At 37.1% G+C, this 21556-nt stretch overlaps 1 protein-coding gene across 1 annotated transcript in view; it reads right to left on the reverse strand.

Annotated features, from left to right (window-relative positions):
* Nucleotides 1-19847, reverse strand: part of LOC5565350 (neurogenic protein big brain) — a 72927-nt gene extending 53080 nt beyond the window's left edge. The window contains exons 1-3 of the mRNA XM_001649697.2: nt 19240-19847; nt 10325-10491; nt 2965-3091 (exon numbers count right to left, since the gene is read on the reverse strand). Of these exons, the coding sequence (XP_001649747.1) occupies nt 2965-3091; nt 10325-10491; nt 19240-19412 (467 nt within the window). The 5' untranslated portion in view covers nt 19413-19847. The remainder of the gene's footprint in view (nt 1-2964; nt 3092-10324; nt 10492-19239) is intronic.
* Nucleotides 19848-21556: the final 1709 nt, after the last annotated feature.

Raw genomic sequence — 21556 nt, forward strand, 5'->3', positions numbered from 1 at the left:
CACTTTAGTCAAAATATATTGTTTTGAACTCGTGAGAGAAAAAAAAAACCGTGAAAAATGAATGTTGAAATTCATGTCTGAAGTGCTTATTATGGGTCATTATGGGTCAGTTCTAATCCTCCAAAGTTGACTATTTTGTATGAAAAATCGAAATGTGACAAATGTATTGTCCAATACTGTGTGTTACATGGTTGCAGAGGAATGCAAACCTCAGTTCTGTTGTAGCACCACTTGTTTTCAACGAATGCACCGATGCTTGACTGGTTTGCCCTTCGCAATTCAAAAAAAAATATGCTCCCCCTATTCGGTGCTTATCTGGGACCCCTTCGGAAACAATCTTTCGTCGGCAATAATTAATACCCTGTGTGTGAGGCGTGACAACAGTCCTGAGTGATTATGAAAAAATGAACTTACTTAACTCCGTCGTCGATTTGGGCGGATATGTGCAGACTAGGGTGGTCCATTTTTTTCATATGGACCTCCAGAAGCTGGTACGAAAATTTGAGCCGTCATTTTTAGGGGACTAAACAAGCTTGAGCGGGGCCTTCCTTAGCCATGTGGTTAGAGTCCGCGGCTACAAAGTAAAGACATGTTGAAGGTGTCTGGGTTCGATTACCGGCCGGTCCAGGATCTTTTTGTGATGAAAATTTCCTTCACTTTCCTGGGCATAGAGTATAATCGTACCTGCCACACGATATGCGAAAATGGCAACGTTGGCAAAGAAAGCTCTCAGTTAATAACTGTGGAAGTGCTCATAAGACTACTAATCTGAGAAGCAGGCTCTGTCTCAGTGAGGGCTTAATGCTAAGAAGAAGAAGAAACTAGCTTGAAAATTGTATGAAGGATCGAACAAATATACATGGGAAAAACAGTAACAATTACTCTTTCGATCGTAGGTAGCGCTGTTGTCGACAGGTATTTTTTCATCATGGATTCAATAATTATCCAATCAATAGAGAAGAGACTTCGGGGGTGTGAGGGTGGTGGGGCTTACTAGTTTAAAAATTTTAAAGTTTGATCTCTATGGGTCACCCTAGTTCAGACAACACAATCAGCCAGTTCATAAAGCACCCAGAACAAATGGTTCATATGCCGCTCGCTAATGAAATTAGCTCCCACAATTTGTTCCTACCGTCTTCAGTGGTAAATTTGAAACTGAATACTTTGGAAAACCGCTGATAGCCTGCTAGTGCCAATCAACGTCATTGTTCGGCTTTCCAAACAACGTCGGGACAAACTCATCGCCAACAAATTTCTTCAAACAACTGCGGGAAAAACGAAACCAGCCTCCAAGACGCAGGGAAAATGAGAAAAATTCCCAGAACGAGATATTATCACCAATAAAGAGGCACACCACATGTGAAATCCCTACGTCCCGGTCGACATTTCGACCTCGGCGCGGGTCTTGTAAGATCGAACGACGAGCTATATGAGCATTCATAAGAGAGTGCGGTTTGACACGCATAAAAGTCTAACTGGAATTGATCCGAACGATATGAAGGATCACTTCTCGCGTCTTTCGGTAATTTTAACAACTTGTGACGATGTTGTGTTCAAAGAATGAGTTCGGTTGTCAGAAAAAATGAAACGAAACCACCAGCTGAAGGACCGATAGTGTTGTAGGATGGATCAACTATCTGAGAAAATAAGTCATAATTAATCGAGGGGGAATTTGACGTGCGGTTGTGGTTTTGAAGAAGTGTACACGTGGTGTAGAACTAGTTAGTGTGTCGTACAAGACAGAAGAGAAGCACCATATTTATTACACTATGGAGACATTGATTGAGGTCGATGATATAAATGAGGGAAATATTAAAACTCAAAATTTCAAATGGCCTCGAAATCTGCCATTTGTTTCATAGAATCCAACTACATTTTCCTTAGCCGAGATAAAGATAGAGTCCGCGGCTACAATGTTTGGGTTCGATTCTCGGTCGGACCAGGATCTTTTCGTAATGGAAATTGCCTTGACTTTCCTGGGCATATAATATCATCGTATCAGCCACACGATATACGAAAATGGCAACTTTTGCAAAGAAAGCTTTCAGTTAATAACTGTGTAAACGCTCATAAGAACACTAAGCTGAGCAGCTGGCTCTATCCCAGTGAGAACGTAATGCCAAGAAGAAGAAGAAGATTCTTTACAAAATAAAATTGCTTTTGAACATATTCTTCTGAAACTTATAGTTTCCTAAGGTCCTTCATTTAGCACATTAGTAACGCTAAAATCGAGCTCACGATCTGACATCCCATTGCTGATTACTGATTGAGTGCCATTACATCAACTTCTCCTAAACCAGCAATCGAAGATTCCATGAAATAATGAACCATTCTTCAAGTGCATTCAACGATCGTTCGACTCACAAAACGCTCTTCCGTTCTGTCTCGACTCGCTGTCCGAACACACTGACCCGAGGCAAAGATGCCTCTTATTAAATCGTCGTATCCTGTTTCTGACAATGGCCAAACACAAACTGACCACATCGCGGGCAGTCTCCATCTCGTTCTCGTCTGTCATTGCCATTGGTGGTGTGGTGCGTTCGGCTGGCCAATTTGGTGTGCCCAAAATTAAGCCGACCAATTTCGTCGCTCGCAAAAGATCGGTTCCGCGCATAAGAATGCCTATAATTTCGGAATCCCTGATGGGAGAACACTGGAGCTACAGAAACAAAAGAAAACCCCGATTGCAAAACGAGGCACACGTCTTCGTAGCCGTCAGCGCCGCGTTTTGTGTATCACCTGCCCTCTTCTGCGCCGAGTTCCTTGGTGTCAGTTGTGAATGTTTCTTCGCTTGCCTTTCGGCAATCGGTTTCTCGGGGAATGAATTTTCATCAACTCGGATTTTAAGGTGCATTCCTTACCGACACCGGAAGATCGCAACTATCTGGGTTATTTCGCCGTTCGGTTTTATGGCGCTTTGATGATGGAAGTTGGAAAATATTATGATATTGGATTTGGACTTACCCATACAGGAGAGCTGCACCGGCTATCGAACCTCCACACTGCGCTATCATGTACAGAATAGCTCGCAGAGGAGATATCATGCGGGTAATGGCCAAGGAAATCGTTACGGCCGGATTGATGTGGGCTCCTGCAAGAGAGAACGGACGGAAGTCGGTGTTTAATACATGTGATAAAGTTTTTGATTGAAGAAATTCTTCCCATCGCCTTGAGCAAGTGAATATGTCGCATTCAAAGTTAAAGTCTTCCAGGTACTTTCGAAATATCAATCAACTTGGTGTTAAAAACTTCCCCTCTGCCACCACAGTTAAGCCTAATCTCTTCCAGATCAACTATCACACCGAAATCGGGCTCCGCCGTAAAAGCTGTACTCAAGGGCGTAGCCAGGGTTTTCATTAGGGGAAGCCAAGCGACCACAAAATTTCTTTCACGAATTTTACGCAAAAACGATAATCATAAACAGCCTTTATATGAAACGTTGAATTATGAAAGGTATTTTCCCTGATATTCCAGATTAGAAAAATGCTGAAGTTCTAATTGGTGGCGATCCAAGAGACCGAAAACTTTATCCAGTTAGACGCCTGGTATCATCCTACGTTCCTTGCTGTACACGAACGTTGGATTGTATAAGCATTCATACAGTTCCAAAAGGAACTGTTCCAGAAAAAAAAACTTTCAAGTTCCTTCAGGCATCCTCCAATGAGTTTATTTAAGTACTAGAAAGTATTCCAAGGACTGTAGAGTCGGTTGTATGTTTACTACTAACCGTCCATAAATCGCGAGTTGGGCACTTAAAGGAAACAAAGTTTTTCCAACAAAAACTTTTCTTGTCCTAAATATATTTTTGACATGTCATTTTCAAACAAACAACAAGTGAAAGACACAATTTTATCAAAATTCAGTGAAACTCAATAAGTTTACCTTAAATTATCATATAAAATATATCATGTTTTTTCTCTCACATGAGCAATTCTAGCTGAAACCAGGCCATCGGCACCCATCTTTAGAATTCCAATTTTATGTCACTGATCGCTAATATATACTAAAACTAAAGGGTGGTTTATAGCTAAGCGATGCGGTAGCCTCGAAATTCAACAAGTGCTAACAAAGTAAAAAACTCATTCTACTACTTAAATTCAAAATGGCGTCAAAACCCAAAATGGCCGCCAGATTTTTTCACTTGAATTTATACCTATATCACTCAGCTAACCACACTAGCCAGCAACTGTGCTGGCTCAGGTTTCTATTGTGTGGGCTTCCAAAGGGTCACGACGTTCTCAAACGACCGGTTACGGAACATGAGTTTCGTTGCTCGATAAATACTTGTTTTTAATTATGAATCGTGGTTTACGGCTAACCCATCGGAAGCCCAGACAATAGAAACCTCAGCCAGCACAGTTGCTGGCTAGTGTGGTGTGCTATTTCAATACATAAAAAATAATGCGCTCTCGGGCTAGGCATTGGATATATATAGAAAGCGTTGTGTTTGGATGGGCATCTAATTCTTCCGAAAGAGGTGCACTTTTCGAAAAAGGACCACGTGATTATTGAGCTGAAATCGAATTCAAGTTAACTTCTGCGTCCATGAGTCCTCTCATGGCGTAGGGGTAACGCGCCCTAACTAGGGATCAGGGAGTCGTGAGTTCGATTCTCACTGAGAAGACGTGTAACTTTTACGCAAAACTTCACATCAATTTGTCCATTTAATCCAATTGCAAAGTATATGTAATGTTTAGCTTTTAGGTAGTTGTTAAACTTCCACTCGGCTGGTTACCGTAAACCACGATTCATAATTATGAGTATGAATTTTTAAGCGAAACAGGTAATATTTTTCATACTTTTGCCAGTTGAACTAGAGCTTAAGCTGTTTTTTTATTTGTGAAGCATTTTTAAAGTTCCTAGCAATGAATTTTAATTTTAATAATATACAATAACATTATTGTATTTGTTAAACAAATGTATTTACTCATAAACTCGTAGTTATAATAAGACGCTTCATTAACTTATTATTAGTAAAACAGTAATATCAGGCGTTAAAACTGATAATTAAATTATATTTAAACATATAATTTTCAAGAAAATGATGTTTTATGTTTAAAAATAATGGACTTTTGCAAATTTCACTGAAGGTCATATTTATAACTTACTAGTGGTCCCGGCAAACTTTGTCTTGCCATCTTGATGACTTGATGACTAGGCTGTTGAAAAATGTCATGGTATCTCCTATACAAAATGACATATTAGTACTCCCCCGTTTTACCAAATTTTCCGATAACTTCCCTAAACTTTTTCAACAAGTTATTTCGTGACATACAAACACCACTCCATTTTTATTTATATAAGATAACTAAGAAATTCATAAAACCGAAATTCATAGAGATTTTATTAAAATTTCTCTAATCGTTTCTTCAGAAACTACTCTGAAATGGCAATATTATTTTTTCAAGAGATCCTTCTGAGATTTCTTTAGGTATTATTCAAAGAATTCATCCAGAAACTAATGCTGGGATTTCAATAGGTTACTTTAAGAAATTTCTTTAGAATAGAATCCCAGAAGTAATATTTCCAGAAAATTCTTATGGATTTCATAGACATTTTTTTAGAGATATTCGTAGATAAATGAAAGTTAAACCTAAAGGAAGCATTGCACAAAGATCCGAATCGAAATTTTAGCAGGAAAAAGTGTTTTCTCAGTTCTCGTCGTTTTTAGGCATATGATGTCTTCAGAGAAGTTCTTTGTAATTGAGTTTTGCGTCTTCTTAGAAAAAAGTTGAATATGGTGGTCCGTATTTAGGATTTGATTTTGACTCAAACATTTTTGTTTGAGAAAATGTTATTTGGAACAGCTTGTCTTACCTTTTTGTTTTCAGTTTTGCGTGAATGTGGTCTTCAGAAGAGTTGTAGAGGACGTAGTGGTACAATTTAGCTGAACATTGCATGTTTGTAGTTCTTGTGATTTTAAAGTTTTAAGCAAATTTAAGTGAAAAATGAACTCTTTAGATGCCCATAATTCATGGAGTTGGTTCCATTTTTTTTCTCATAAGAGTTTATGGTTAACGGCGCGCTGCCTTCAACAAAGTTGTGGATTTTAACTCGATTTACATCTTCTTATTAACAACTTTCTGGAATAATGTGAAACAAGAACTGAAGACAAAAAAGTGAGACCAAAAAGCACTGCTTTTCGAGTCAACCATAAGATAAAACTTTCAGAATCAATTAACTTAGGTAAATGAAGAGTTAGATCAAAAGTGTCTTCGACATAGTTGTTCAAAACAACATTTTCAAAGGTTTTCAGAAAAACGCTGCCACAAATTTCCTCAAATAAAAAAGTTTGAGTCGAAATTTATACTTATATAAAGGCCATCCCATTCAACTTCTTTCTTAGAAGTGCTTAACTCAATTACAAATAATAACTCTGAAGACATAACCCGTCTAAAGTCGACGAGAATATAGAAAACAGGAATTTTTGAAGAGATCCTCAAAAGTACTCGAAGAACAATTCCTAGATTTAGAATATATTCAGGGGATAATCCCAAAACTACAAACAAAAAAACAAAGAAAGTATTCCTGGAGAAATACTTAGTATAATTTTCAAAACTACTGAAAGTTAATAAATGGAAAACTTCCTGGTGTAATTTTTGGCGGAATTCAAGAAGGAATGCTTTGAAAATCTCTATTGGAGTTTCTTGAGGAACTCCTGGCAAGGGCATTTTATAAAAGATCATTCAGTAAAATTCTTGGTTGTAGTCCTAAATTAATTAGGAGACGATTTCTGTAGGATTGTGCTACTTTTCTCCAAATATGTTAATGTTTCCCTGAATACCCCATTTCCTCGAATGCAATTTCTCCAAATGACCCGTTTCCCCGAAAAAAGATGCAGTTGAAAAACGTGCAGGAATAGTCTTCAGTGGTAGGGTGGTGAACTAGATAGAACAATAATTTGTTGAAAGAAGGAGATATTTCGTGAACCTCGAGTGAACACATACTGGCAAAGACGCCGATGACGGTGAATGAACCGCCAATGAAATAAAGAAGGGTGCATATTAGATGGCCTGTTCATTCGCTACTCGGAAATGTATGAAGTTATGACAATTATGAGCGCCACAAACTTTTCGGGGATATGGGCTTTTCAGTGAAACGGGTTGTCGGGTAACTGGCATTTGGGGAACTGGCGTTCGGGAAAACGACATTCGAGGAATCAACATTTGGGAGAAAGTAGATATCCTTCGAAAATTTTGACGGCAATTCTGTCGAGTCTAGTACATGACACTGAAGACGGCCTTACAGTTGAGGTCGAAATACGCGTATCTGTCAAAGGATACAAACTCTAGTGGTATTAAATGGAATAGTACTAAATTCGGTTTTTCCATCTACTTAATTCTGTTAAAATTCCAAAAGAGAAACTAGAGGAACCCCTTAAGTATTTCTAGAAAAAGTATTAAAACATGGTTATTTAGAGTCCCAGATTGAATTTTATTAGAGATTTCCTGAAAAGGGAGGAATATTTCAAATAGATAATGACAGAATCCTGGATAAGTTTGACAATAAATTTTTAGGCCCTGAAGATGGTTCACCGGATCAAAATGTCGACGATGATAAATAATCAATCCAAGCAATTTTGTAAGACTCTAAGCTGAAACTCCAGACATAAATCCTGGTCGCATTTTTGAAAAAATCGAGAGACAATTTTCTTTGGAATCCTTCGAATTTGACGATAATTCTATTAGAATTCCAGTAGGAAAACTATGGGAATTTTAAGCACTCTTGGAAGTGCTTAGGGTATTTTTTTTCCAGAATCCTAGGATGCATTTTGTGAAGAATTTCCTGATACAAATTTTAGGAAACGTATTTAAGGAAATTTTCCAAAAAATAAGAATAATAAAAAACAAATATCGAAGCAGTTCCTTTGGATGCAAAATTACTCAATCAATTCAAACCGTAAAAAATGATTCAGTCGCAAAACCCGTCAAAAACTCGTGAAGCCCGAATATTGTTGTTTACGTTAGAAAGGATTACTATAATTTTATCAGGCTAACAAGAAATTATTGCCGTGTGTGAGTAAACTGTGGGAATACGAGACAATGAGTCAAAAAGGTGAGCCAACTCATCCATGATTTTTTGACTGCTGAGTTGCGTGATTAACAACTCACGCATGAAAAATCTCAAGCGTGGTTTATGAAAAATTGAGTTTTTCACAACACTGCAACTAGTGAATCTTCTGGCATTATCCTTGACAGAAAACTTTTGAGTTGCATAACAAATTCTTTGCAGATTCACAAAACATCCAATGCAAACTTTTGGTTAAACCTTTGAATGATTTCTAGTAAGAAATTTTTCATAATGCTGATTATTTGCTGGTCTCCAAAAAACCTCCAAGTCCATTATTAGTGTTGTTGACAATACTTAAAAAATTCAAACACAAAACCAATTCCCGTTTCAATTTATTTCCATCAGACATTGGGGGCAACTGTCTCTCTCTGACTACGACCATCATGCCGAGGCAGATTGCATCCCACAAATTGTGGCAACCAAGCCGAGAAAACTCGTGTATAAACAGACAAGAAAATTGAAGATTTATCTCCGCTTGGGAAACTTTCCATCTCCGCCTTCTGGGTAGATTCTAGCTTAGTTTTCATCTTTCCGCAGCAGCCGTCTTCTGTTTCGGAAAGGATTAGAGCTAACACCGCAGAACCATCTCACAGAGACGATAGTGCATAATCCTTGATCGTCGCAAAAAAAAAAGTGTTCAATGCACCGAGACTGCAGCGCGAAAAGTGAAATTACGAGTGCCCAGCTCAGCATTGGCGATTATTATGATAATGACTCGGTCCCGAAACGGTCGGCAATTTCTCTTGTCGAAAAAAGAGTCGCCCATCATCGCCGCATCGCATGAAGTGCTGCACTTGGAAGTTCAGTGAGCTTACACGAGTAGGGGAGCGCACTTCTGAGCATGTAATTATGGACTACACGGTTGTTCTGCCGATGCTTCGTCCATCAGAAGACGGAGAAGAGGCGGGGTGAGGTGGATGAAATGTGTAGAAAGGTTGTTGACCTTATTTTGGGAAAGTTTTTCGTCATTGTTTTATATTTTCGGTGCATTATAATGCAGTTCCATTGCTTTCCTTGACACGGGAGGAATATGAAGATCAGGGATGAAGGATGGTATGATTTGTTGAAGTAGATGGGAAATTTGAGTAACCGGTTGGCTACACAGGTGACTAGAGTCGGTTATGACCAAGTCAATCGTAGATGGATTTCTAGAAGAGGAAAAACATGTAGGGTATTGAATTGAGAAATATACTGAAGAGCACTCATCAAATAAAATTCTGCCGTTGTTAGGCATTAAAGTCACCAACGACAACAATTTTTGACTTATTGCGAGTTAATTTCCGCAAGTCATTTTGAAACAAATTAACTTGCTGCCCAATGCAATGAAACGGCAAATAGGCAGCTATGAAAGTCTATTCACCAAGCTCCAAAGTTTCAAAAACTTTGGTTTCAAATGACGAAAAAAGTCGCCTATGAATGATGATAGCAACTCCTCCACATGCCCCATCCAGTCGATCATTACGATAAACAAAAAAGTTTGGATCTCTAACCCCAACATTCCCAGAATACAACCCTGGCCCCCGAAAAGCCCCGGATCGCCGGTCGGCAATTGGGTCCAATTTTGACGAAAGTCGCCTCTTGCAATTCTTTCCTGGTGCCGCAACCTAATGGACCAAACGCATCGTAAATTCATTCCAGCCATTAATTGCGCAGCTGTCCGGTCACCCTTTTTTCCGCGCTCAACCTTCTCCGCCACGCATCTCACGCTCAATTTGTTCGCTTGGGACTACAGTAGTAGCTAACCGGTCATTTCTCCGGGCTGCGGCCGGAGAATCCAGCAATTAAACACGCATTACTTCACCAGAACGAGGCACACAAATTTTACCGAAATGCTTAGTACCGACCGAATAATTATTCCTCCCTGGTCCCGTTCCCAGTTTGCACACCACCGGACATAAATAATTCAGTAAATTCCATAAAACTTTCCTTTGGGATGTATCATTTTCGACCGGCTTATTGCAAAACGCCATTATTTACTGCCGGGGAAATCCTTTCGAAGGCAATTTTCCAGGCATCGTATCGCATCGCTTCGGTTGATTCCAGCTATGATGCAGAGGGCAATAAAACTCAATAGATACTTTTAGATCCGTGTCCCGGGAATTTCCATCCCCAACAGCTTTAGACCCAATTCAGCACAAACAAACACCAGATTGCCTCAAGTCGGGTAGCGCATCTAAAGATTCCCGAGTATAGCGTCGGTACCGACCGACGCCCGCACCGCAAGAGGATTAACCAACATCCCATCCGATCTTACCTGACACGTGAAGGAAGCACTGGGTCAACGCGGTGACGGCGAATCCGGACGAGAGAGCAGTTGCCAGCAGGACCGAGGATACGCTGGCTCCGACGCCGGCACCGGCCGCAGCGCCGCACACGATGAACACGTAGAAGAACGATGCCAAACACTCGGAGGTTATCGATCTGTGGATGGAAAAGGTGGTTCGGTGGTAAGTGGAAGTGGAATTGAACGGAAGGCTGTAAAATGGTAAGAATTTATGAAATTTAATTTGCGTTAGTAGTGCATACGTAGGAATGGAAAACGGTTAGAAATCGTTGCCTATTTATGACCCATATAAGTGAATAGGATTTGTAGATAGTGAAGTTAGTTTTGATCGGATATTGTTGAAAACAAGCTGGTGCACCTGATTTCCATTCCTGATATATTTAATAACATTGAAATTTGTTCCAATGTTTCAATATAATATATTCTATGTAACTCATTAGTGTTATAGTATGGAGAGAGCCTCAAAATCTTTTCCAAAATTTTATTTTGAATCCTCTGCAGAGCTTCCTTCTTGGTATTACAACGGCTAGTCTATATTGATACAGCATACAACATGGTTGGCCTGCAAATTTGTTTGAAGATGAAAAGCTTGTTCTTAAGACAAAGTTCTGATTTTCTGTTAATGAGTGGATACAGACATTTTCTACATTTGTTGCATTTGACTTGAATGCTCTCAATGTGATTTTTGAGGTTACAAATGTAGGTCAGATGTAAGCATTTAGTATAATATTGGTTCGAAAATGCTGCCTTGAGGAACACCAGCTCTTACAGAAAGTCTTTCATACCTGGAGTTCTGATAATTAACCTGAAGTGTACGGTTTGACAAATAACTTTGAAATATTCTAACAATGTATGTTGAAAAATAAAAGCTTTTTAATTTTACGATCAAACCTTCATGTCAAACACTGTCGAATGCTTTTTCTATGTCTAGAAGAGCAAGATCAGTAGAATAGCCTTCAGATTACTTGGAACGTATCAAATTTGTTACACGTAGAAGTTGATGAGTGGTCGAATGTCCATGTCGGAATCCGAGTTGTTTATTGGAAGAAATTGAATTTCCATTGATGTGGACCATCATTCTGCTCAAAATGACCTTTTCAAAAAGTTTAAAGAAAAGCAAGCTGATTGGACAATAGCTTATGCAGGATTTTGTCCGGTTTTGAAGTTGGTGGAACTTTGTCATTTTTCCATTTGTTAGGAAAATATGCCAACTGAAAACATTTGTTAAATATATCAACTAAGAATGACTGGACTGGAAGTTTCTTGATGAGGATGTTAAAAATTCCATCATTGCCAGGGGCTTTCATATTTTTTTGATTTTTGAATAATAGTTCTTTCTTCTTACAAATCATTCTTCCAGAAATTTTCGAACACGTTCGCTTGGTTGAGAATGCTTAAATTAAAATTGTGCGCGCTTTCAAACTGCACAGCAAGTTTTTGAACTTTTTCGCATTAGTTAGTTACAATTTGTTTTCCTCTTTCAATGCCGTTACTTGGCTTCTGAGGTTTGTTAAAATTTTAGATAATTTCCAAAAGGGCTTAGAGCCAGGTTTTAATTGAAAAATTTTATTCTCAAAATTTTGGTTCCTTAATTGTGACAATTGTTTTTAAATTTCTTTTTGCAGATCCTGCCATATTATTTTCATAGCAGGATCGCGAGTGTATTGAAATTGCCTTCTCCTTACGTTTTAAGACGAATTAAGAGTTTGAGATCATCGTCTATAATCACGGATTCGAATTTTACACCACATTTTGGTATTAAAATGCCTCTAGCTTCAACAATGGAACTAGTTAAAGTTTCGAGATCATTGTCAATATCAAGTGTTCCAGTTGGCTCAAAAATAATTGAAAGTGGAGCTGATAGGATTGGGAATCGCTTCATGGGATATTTGGAATGTAACAGGGACATGATCAGAATCAAAATCAGCATGAGTTACCAGTTGTCTACAATTAGGTTATCAAGTTAATGTATTCGAACAAAATATTCTGATGCTCTTGCTAAATTGTTTTGCGAAAATAGAAGCTGTAACTTGTTTTATAAAAGCTTTAAAATTGCGAGGTTTCAAAGGCGGGTCATTTGACCGAATGCTGTTTGGCCGAACGCCATTTGGCCGAAAAAAATCATTTGGTCGAATGCCGTTTGGCCGGTATAACTCTAAAGAAAAATTTCTGATGAAATTATTACATCATTACAAAACAAACACACCATTGATAACCCAGAGACAAACCTACCTTCAGCTTAGGGTCTTGACGGGATGTGTGGAGTTTACAACTTCGTCCTGAAATAAACGGTCGATTTAATCATTCTCTTGAAGCACATATATAAGCACAAAATTGTCGTACCGTCACATCATAAAAATTAACAAACTAATAAGCTGATCAACTATTGGACCACACTTATAAATCCTACACATCAGCGTTGCAGCATTTTGATTATTTTTTTGTTCATAATTCGGCCAAACGACTCATTCGGCCAGATGGCATTCGGCCAAATGACGTCGACAAAACGGCATTCGGCCAACTGGCCGGACACCAGTTCAACTACCTTTATGTTTCTAACAAATAAGGAGAGGAGGATCTACATCGATGATCATTAAAACATATTTGTGTTTCTGAATAGCCTTTAGCAAAATAGTATTTTCATGTTATCAACTATATTATATTTTTTTTATTTTTATGTGTATGGAATGCTTTTTTCAATCAACCTTTTACAGAAGACATTACTGTTTTACACTGTTTTTCCCGTTTTTCACACCGAAAATAAAATGTTACTCATTTTTTTTTTAATTATTCCTATTTTCAAAAGAATTGTGAAAATACCGTGATGAATCAAAATCCGGACGGTACCAATATCCGGACACTCTAACAATATTAATAAATTAAAGCTAGATTTCAACACTTATATATTTGGATATTACTCATATTCTTTACTTTTAATATTGTAGATCATTGTACTTTTATTTTAAATCTAGTTACCATTGCCAAATAATTGATAAAAATAATAATAAACTAGTTGTTCCTGTTGTACGTCATTTCGTCGCGGTCTATATAAAGCCAAATTCAAAATTTATGGACGCACAAGCCAAATGACAACAACGTTTTGTTGAAGAAAAAGTTTGTGAAACATTTTGTATGCAGTGTTGTGAACATAATGATTTATAGAAAGCTCTTTTGAATGTTTGATAGCCTCACTGTTGAAGAGTATTATGGCAATTTGTGTTTTATGGTGTGTAAATAGACTGTCCGGGATTACGATTCAGTGTTTCCAAATCCGGACATGATTTGGAAGGCGTTATTTTAACAAGTGAAAGTGATTTTTTTAATGGAAATATAAGAGAAGATTTGAAAAATAATTCATGAAAAGCGGTGTGAGTAATCAGGATTTGATTTAATGCAAGATATATCGCATATGTCTTTCGCATATTGTGGGCTTCGTGGCCGAGTGGTTAGTGTCGCCAGGCAGCAATCGCTTCGTGTCATGGGGTGTGGGTTCGATTCCCGCATCAGCCGTCGAAACTTTTCGTCAGGAATGTTTCCCGGCTGTACCACTGGAGCATGCTTGTCCGTTGTCTAGTGTTAAGTTACAGTCTGTGCAGCTAAATGGCTGAAGACGGTGTCCGTGTCTTTATTGACACTCAAGCCACATATTGTTCAGTTCGAGCTATACATGATCCAGTTCAGGTAACCAAAACATTATTCTCACTTACTTGCTATTATTTGCAACACCGTGAGGGGAATACGTACATCGATTTGATTGTAGAGTGATATTTAAGTGAGTTTGAAATGATTTTCATAAGCAATATACAAATATTTCAAGCTTTAACACAGATGTCCGGATTTCGATCCAACAGTGTCCGGATTTAAAAACATCTTATGCATCCAGTGTCCGGATTTAAGGACAAGGTGAGCACCAATATTTCATCAATTTTCTTGTGAAAATCATGTTTAATACTGGAAATTTTATCACTTTCATGAGGTTCTGGTTTTTAAAAATGTGTTGAACAATAAATTTTCAAGAAAATTCTAACAAAACATACTTAAACAAGAGTTTGAAAACTCCTGTCGTCTTATGCGTCCGGGTATTGATTCATCACGGTACATATTATTGTTATCAAAAATCTAGTTTTGAATTTATCTATAAAAAACAGTGTAAAAACTGTTTGGTTATCGTCCCTTGGAGAGAAAATTAAACGTTATTTGTATTAAATGCTATACCATACTCTAACCTGTATCCTATCATAAGTGAAGTAAACATCAATTGTTAAATTTATCTGCGTCATACTTAATCTAAAATTATTGTTGAAATGCTTAAAATCAGATATTTTGAAGACTATATTAACACCAAAGAATTGTTTCGTTTATCTTGTTTCTAGAGCACACTCATTTCATATATTTTCCAAACTTTGTTTGATATATTTAGTGAAATGGATATTTGAACAACACATTCAATCCATTCAAATATATGGAAACATAATTAAAATTTTGAAAATTTTCAGTTTTTGTTTTTTTTATCGAAATTATATAAATATAAAAAAAAATCTGCATTCAGAGTATCGTCGGTAAAAAACAGTTCTCAAATTTCAAAAATCTTGATTTTTTGTCAGGTTTCCTATGTATTTTTGCTTATGATGTTAGCTTTTCAGTCTTTGAGGATCAAATTCACCTATATTTTTTCTTTTCCGACGTTTCGGTTATTTTTGACCTTTTTCAAGGAGTCTGTAATTATGCTTATTATTTAAAATAAAAGAAAATCTGCAATCTGACAACAAAACTTTGTTGTTTTGTCGTTATTGTGTTACGCTGCTCTCTTACCCACCAACAGAAACAGAGCGAGGAGAACAAACAGAAAACAATGTAAACAATACAGTAGCGAATCAATACTCACAACAGATTAACCATTAGGGTGCGGCTTATTTTTCGAACCAAACTCAGAACCAAAAATTCGTGTGCTCTTCTAAATTCGAACCACATGAAATGGAAAACGTCAAATTTTTAGCCAAAAATATTAAGATTTAGAGGTGGCGCAAGCGACTTGAAGGTGAATTTTCAAGTTATAAAATAGCACCTTCAGCGAAGTCTTCATAACTTTGTTATTTCCCAACCAATTTCGAAGCTCTTAGTATCACTCTCTTCAAAATAAAATTAATGGAAAGTTTGTAAATCGTTTAAGTATTCAAAACAGATGTGATTTTTTTTAGTAAAAGTAGGAAAAATTTGGAGAAAACTATTTCTAACTAAGACTAGTATTCGTTTTTAGAAAATACGAATACTAACTCATTTTTAGCAAATACGAGTACAAAAACGAATAGTTGTCTTAGTTAGAAGAAGTTTTCTCCAAATTTTTCCTATTTTTTTTTTCTAAAGAATCATATTTGTTCGACCATAACCTCATGAATTCTTAACCGATTTCAAATCTTTTCACATTAAGTAGTTTATTACTGATTTTTTTAGTTTATTTTGTTTAGTTTAGTTTAAATTTAGTAGTTTATAACTGTGAATACAGCAAATTATTTAAAAACAAGTTTTGACTTAGTTATTTAGCAAAAAACTGCCCAAAAACATTGTCAACAAAAAGATTATATTTTTAAAATTTTTGTCACTTAAAAGTTAATATTTAAGCTGCACCTGAGTTTTCTTATTCGTTAAACCATCGAAAAGGTCTTAGAAGCAATTTTACATACATTTTAAAACACACATAGTTTTGAAATATATATGCATTATACAACTCGTAATCAAAACAAGATGCTTTATGAACTTCAGTTAAACAGTAAACATGTGACTTCTGGCTAAAACAATCAGCAGCTCGAAGTAATTTGATTTTTTTTTCGTAAAAAATAATGTTTCATGTAGTTTCTGTTAAATAACTAAGTGAAATAACTGATCAAATTTGTTGATGCATTATGAAAATTACTAAATGAGATCTGGAATCGGATGCGAATTCACGAAGTTATGGTCAATCAAAGAATTTTTTTTTCTTAGAAGAGGAAAAATTTAGAGCAATCTACTTTTAACTGAGACTAATTTTCATTATAGACAAATTTGGTATTCTACATACATTTCAAAAATGTAATTTTGAAGAGAATGATGCTAAGAGTTTCAATTAGAAAACAACAAAGTTATGACGACTTCCTATTTCGTAACTTCAAAATTCACCTTCAAATCGCTTGTGCCACCTCTAAATCTTAATATTTTAGGCTCAAAATTTAAGGTTTCCCATTTTATGTGATTTGAATTCAGAAGAGCACACGAATTTTGGGTTTTGAGAACTTTCAATAATTAAGCGGCACCCTATTTATCGTGTACACAACACAGATAGGATAGACGATCTTAATAGTCATATTGAAGTTTGCGCTAGATTTTTTCATTTGTTTTTTTTTTTCGAAAGTTAGAAACACAGGAAAAAGTGAGTAAGACGCCTAAACCTTACCATAGACCCATTTAAAACTTTTTTTTATTATAGCTAGCCGCAGATGACGCTTAAACGTTCAGTTTTATACAATAACGACAAACAAACTGTTTGGTATTTTTTTTGGTTTAAAAAAAAAGTTTCAATAAGAATCATAATAACAGACTCATTCCAATAAGGACCAAAACGCCGGATAAAAAAAAATAAGTTGTTCTGTTCCTTAACGACTGGAAAAACAAAAATAGCACTAGCAAACATAGAACATGTTTCTACGTGTTCCTGGTATATTTCAGGTCCTGAATTTTCCAATTTAATACAAAGGCTAAGGGTCATTCATCGCTCAGTATTCGCAGTACGTGGAATTACCTGTCACGCGTTTCGACCAAATTTGGGCCAAATTTCCACCCATGCACATTTTATGCTGATCGGACGACCTATGATTAACATCGACACAGATTTTACAAGTAGAAGAGTTTTTTGAGAACTTGTCAAAACATAGTGCGAAAATATTGAAAAATAAAAAAAAGTTATCGCGATGTGAATATATTTTTGGTGTTAAAAAGGATGCTGCTAGAAGAGGAATTAAAAACAGTCCTGTTTGAACCGCAAACTTATGTTTGACAAATGTTATATTATGTAGAGTCGATATTTAACACAAATCTGAGTGACGATGTCAAAGGGGGTTTCGAACACGTGAAATAATGTCAAAAATGCCATTCTTAAGTTTAAATTCACTAAAAAAAACTAGAGCCCGAGTCATAAATTGCAGTGTTGTCAGGTATGCCAAAATATGTTCTTGTTGTTGGCAGTTGATTATAATTTTGAGATGTGAACCATAAGTTGACCAAAACAAAAAGAATTAAACTTTTATAACGAAAATCAGTTTTAACGCAAATGAAATACAAAAATGAATAATATTAAGTAAATAAAATAAATAAATTAACTAAACACTGTTGATATGTTACTAGTACATGTCATTATATAGCTCTCCACAGCTCCAGTCGTCGCGCGTCAGAACCACCGCGCTGCTATTGTGAACGAAAAGCGAAGTTATTTTAACGGTATTGTACAAAATACAACAGTGTGACTGAAGTGTTAAGAGCGCTATGTCTTTGAGATTCTTAAAATACCACAAGGACACTTGAAATAGCTTTGGAAAGAATGAATCTAATCTTTGAAATCTCCACTGTTTTGTATATCAGCCATGTTTGGAATAACTATTATAAAATTGTACATAAAAAAATGATATAAAGGTAAAGATGATGAAAACGTACTTGAAACTATGTCATTTAAGTAACGTTAATTTAGATTTTTTATTGGATTTTTATTTATGGGGCCTTCCTTAGCCGAGTGGGTAGAGTCCGCGGCTACAAAGCAAAGCCATGCTGAAGGTGTCTGGGTTCTATTCCCGGTCGGTCCAGGATCTTTTCGTAATGGAAATTTCCTTGACTTCCCTGGGCATAGAGTATCGTCGTACCTGCCACACGATATACGAACGTGAAAATAGCAACTTTGGCAAAGAAAGCTTTCAGTTAATAACAGTGGGAAGTGCTCATAAGAACACTAAGCTGAGAAGCAGGCTCTGTGCCAGTGTGGACGTCAATGCCAAGTTTTTTATTACAAATATTCGAATGTAATTTAATGTATACACAACGTGAGTGATGAGCAAAGGAATCGATTTTTGCTGGCACAAAACACTGCCCAAATTCATCTACGATTCCCAGCAGAGGGCCCACTGTCGTTCACGTTGGAAACCTCTGACGTTGAAATTGATATAGAAGACAAACCATCAAATATCTGTTGATATGTGAAAGCGCGCTCTCGTTTCATTTGCATTTGCGAATCACGTGACATTCCGTCCTTTCGGTTGAATGTTTGACGCTCGGTTATTTGCGTCGCCTAATGTTGACATTATGATTTCCAAGTATTCAGTATAGTATATTATTTCGCGCCACTAGACTCCAGCCAGTGCTATCGTGTGTTTGTGCACATATGAAACTACCAAGAACCCATTCCTTAATGGTGAACTGTGAAGAACCTATAGAAGGGAGGAATATATTTGCGTTTGACCTCGATGTGGTTTATTCGAGCAAACAAATCTTATCTAGAACAAACTCGGCTGTTTTTTTTGTCAAAGTCACTCGACAGACGCATCGATTCGATTTCCGTTTTAAGCATCTGTTACATACACTCCCGTGAAAAAGTTTGGGGTCACCCCCCCCCCCCCCAAAAAGCTTGCAAAAATTTGTTGTCCATTCCTCTGTGATTACATGTCTGATTGAAACTCTCCATGACTCATTCGAACAATTTACTTCGTAGATACTTTTTTGAAATTTTGTTTGCCAAATTTAAACATGAAACTGGAATATTTTTTGAAATAATATTTAAAACATGTTTTATTTTCTCATGATTTCACATTTTCACCGGAGTGTATTATGGATTATAAACAACATCCATTAAAAATGTCAAGTACAATTACCTCCAAAACTCCAGACTTCGTAGTTCATTATGCATACTAGTTGACCGGCCTTGAATAGAACTGGACAGCTTAGCACCGCCCGGTTCCCGGCGAAGATTCTCCAACCGCTCAAACAGTTGCACGATATGGAAGTCGATATTGGAATCCGGAACATGAAGACTTTCCTCTGCCATTCTGCTCACTTAACCCTTCACCGTTTTTCCTTGCCGCAAAAAACGCTATCTGTATCACAAATTTATCTCAGAGACAACCGACACTGCGTCTCTCTGTTTGGCACTGCCTGATTGGTCAATTAGGTTCAATTTAATAACTTCGATCTCAATTAGGCGCAGAGGTCACGATTGATCCGTCAGCAGTTTGATTCTAGTGTAGTGCACTTTTTTGAATTCCACTTTTGCCTCACTGAAATCCTCCTCATGCTGGAATCGATCACACTTGTAAGAGCACTTGTTGCCACAATTGCACCCTTCACCTATTTATCCGACTAAAAACGTGGGTCACTTGTTAGCAAACGCGAACACAGAACACCAGGACGTCGAACAGCACGCGAACCTCAGACAGAAGACGGCACAGCGGGAAAAGTACACACGTCCTTACCGGGAGACGACACAAACGAGAATAAGCGAAAAAGTGGAATAAGATTCTATGCTGTTCGATGCTGTGAGCGAACAGAAGGGGGAGGGTGGGTGGTCGGTTGACAGGCAGATGCGATTCAAAGGAAACGAGGGAAAAGAGATGCACAAAATCATATGCTCGCTCGGCGACGACGACGACCGCGCCAGCAGCAACATCGCCCGCATGCATGTAAGGTAAGGGTATGCGATATAAGGGTGTACAAGAAAAAATCAATGAACTTGAGCATGAGCATGAGCATAGATGAATTCGTAGCTGCTACTCCGTGGTTGACCAGAGCAATCAAAGTTGCACTAAGATTTGATGAATAAGGCATGGGATTAGCTTACCATTCTTAATGTGCACTAATCGAGAGCTCAAAATTTAAAAGTCAATAACTTTGCCAGCCACGTCGTTACGATCATCTGGGGAAAGGAAGTTAGGATGTTAGTTAGTTAGACAACCATTGTAACTAGATACCGAAGAATCTTCTGCATCTCCATAGTTGTCATGGGGAGGATGACATTGGATTAGTAGGATAAGGTAAAGATCTGGGAATCACCTTTGGTTGGTAATGCGATCCATGATATATTAACAACTAACCGAATTCGCAATATAATTCGATAACCGCATTATACGACGAACAGGTGTTCGTCATCCACCCACACACTGCACTATTCCACTTCAATAGGCAGCGACGCGCGACAGGTTTGACCTGATCCCATCATCCGCCCCCGCAAGAGCAAGCGATAGGGTCAAAGGATCAAACACTACTCAGGGCGTACCAAAAAAATCATTGTTCGAAAAAGTCATGGTATATAACCCTAGAATGAAAAATATGCTTATTTTCAGCATTTTTGTAGAAAAATTAATTTTCTCAAATAATTTTAAGCGTTTCACCCGATCGATTTATGAAAAAGAGCATTTTCTGATAACAATTTTTATATTTCGACGTTTTGTGGAGATTTTTTTTTCAAGCCAGCTATTTTTTTATAATTCATTTTTTCTTCTTTGATCATTATTGGGCATTTGTCCAGTATAAGTTTTTCGACAACATTGTCTACAAAACTTTTAAAAAAACTTATAGTAAATACATTTTAAGGTAATTTTATTTTTGAATAAACACGGCTTTTACTGGACTTGCTTGACCAGCGGTTTACAATAAAATTGTATCACAATTATATCAAAAATGTTTACACCTCCAAATTTCCTTTTATTCTAGAAAAAAATCTGAGTAGGTCAAAAAAACTGTAACACAATTAAATCAAAATCAGCTATAATGACAAAGTCAATTTCAAATTTGTTTAACAGTCAACTCTTGATAACTCGATGTTGAAGGGACCATATAGTTAGGAAGCTACCGAGTCACGGAACACAAAACCAATGAAAATGCGATCCAAGGGACCATCAAGGTGGTCATGAAAACCAACTTTCACTATGCCCAAGTAACCAGTAGCCCGTTAATTCGCCTTTTTGGCACACAGCTAAAAATATGTTGTAATTTCAGTTTATTTTCATGCACATATTTGGAGCATCAAAATGAACTGAAGTGTCAACGACAAAATCGTTATTTTTTCAATCGAATGGAATTTAAATCGCATACAACTGTGCATATCAGTTGTATTATAGAAATATATTGGTACGCAGGGCAAATTAAAGTGCTATTTGGTTACTTGGGTGGTTCGCTTACTCGATATCGAGATAC

The sequence above is a fragment of the Aedes aegypti genome, chromosome 2 (genome assembly GCF_002204515.2).
Source record: "Aedes aegypti strain LVP_AGWG chromosome 2, AaegL5.0 Primary Assembly, whole genome shotgun sequence".
NCBI lineage: Eukaryota > Metazoa > Arthropoda > Insecta > Diptera > Culicidae > Aedes > Aedes aegypti.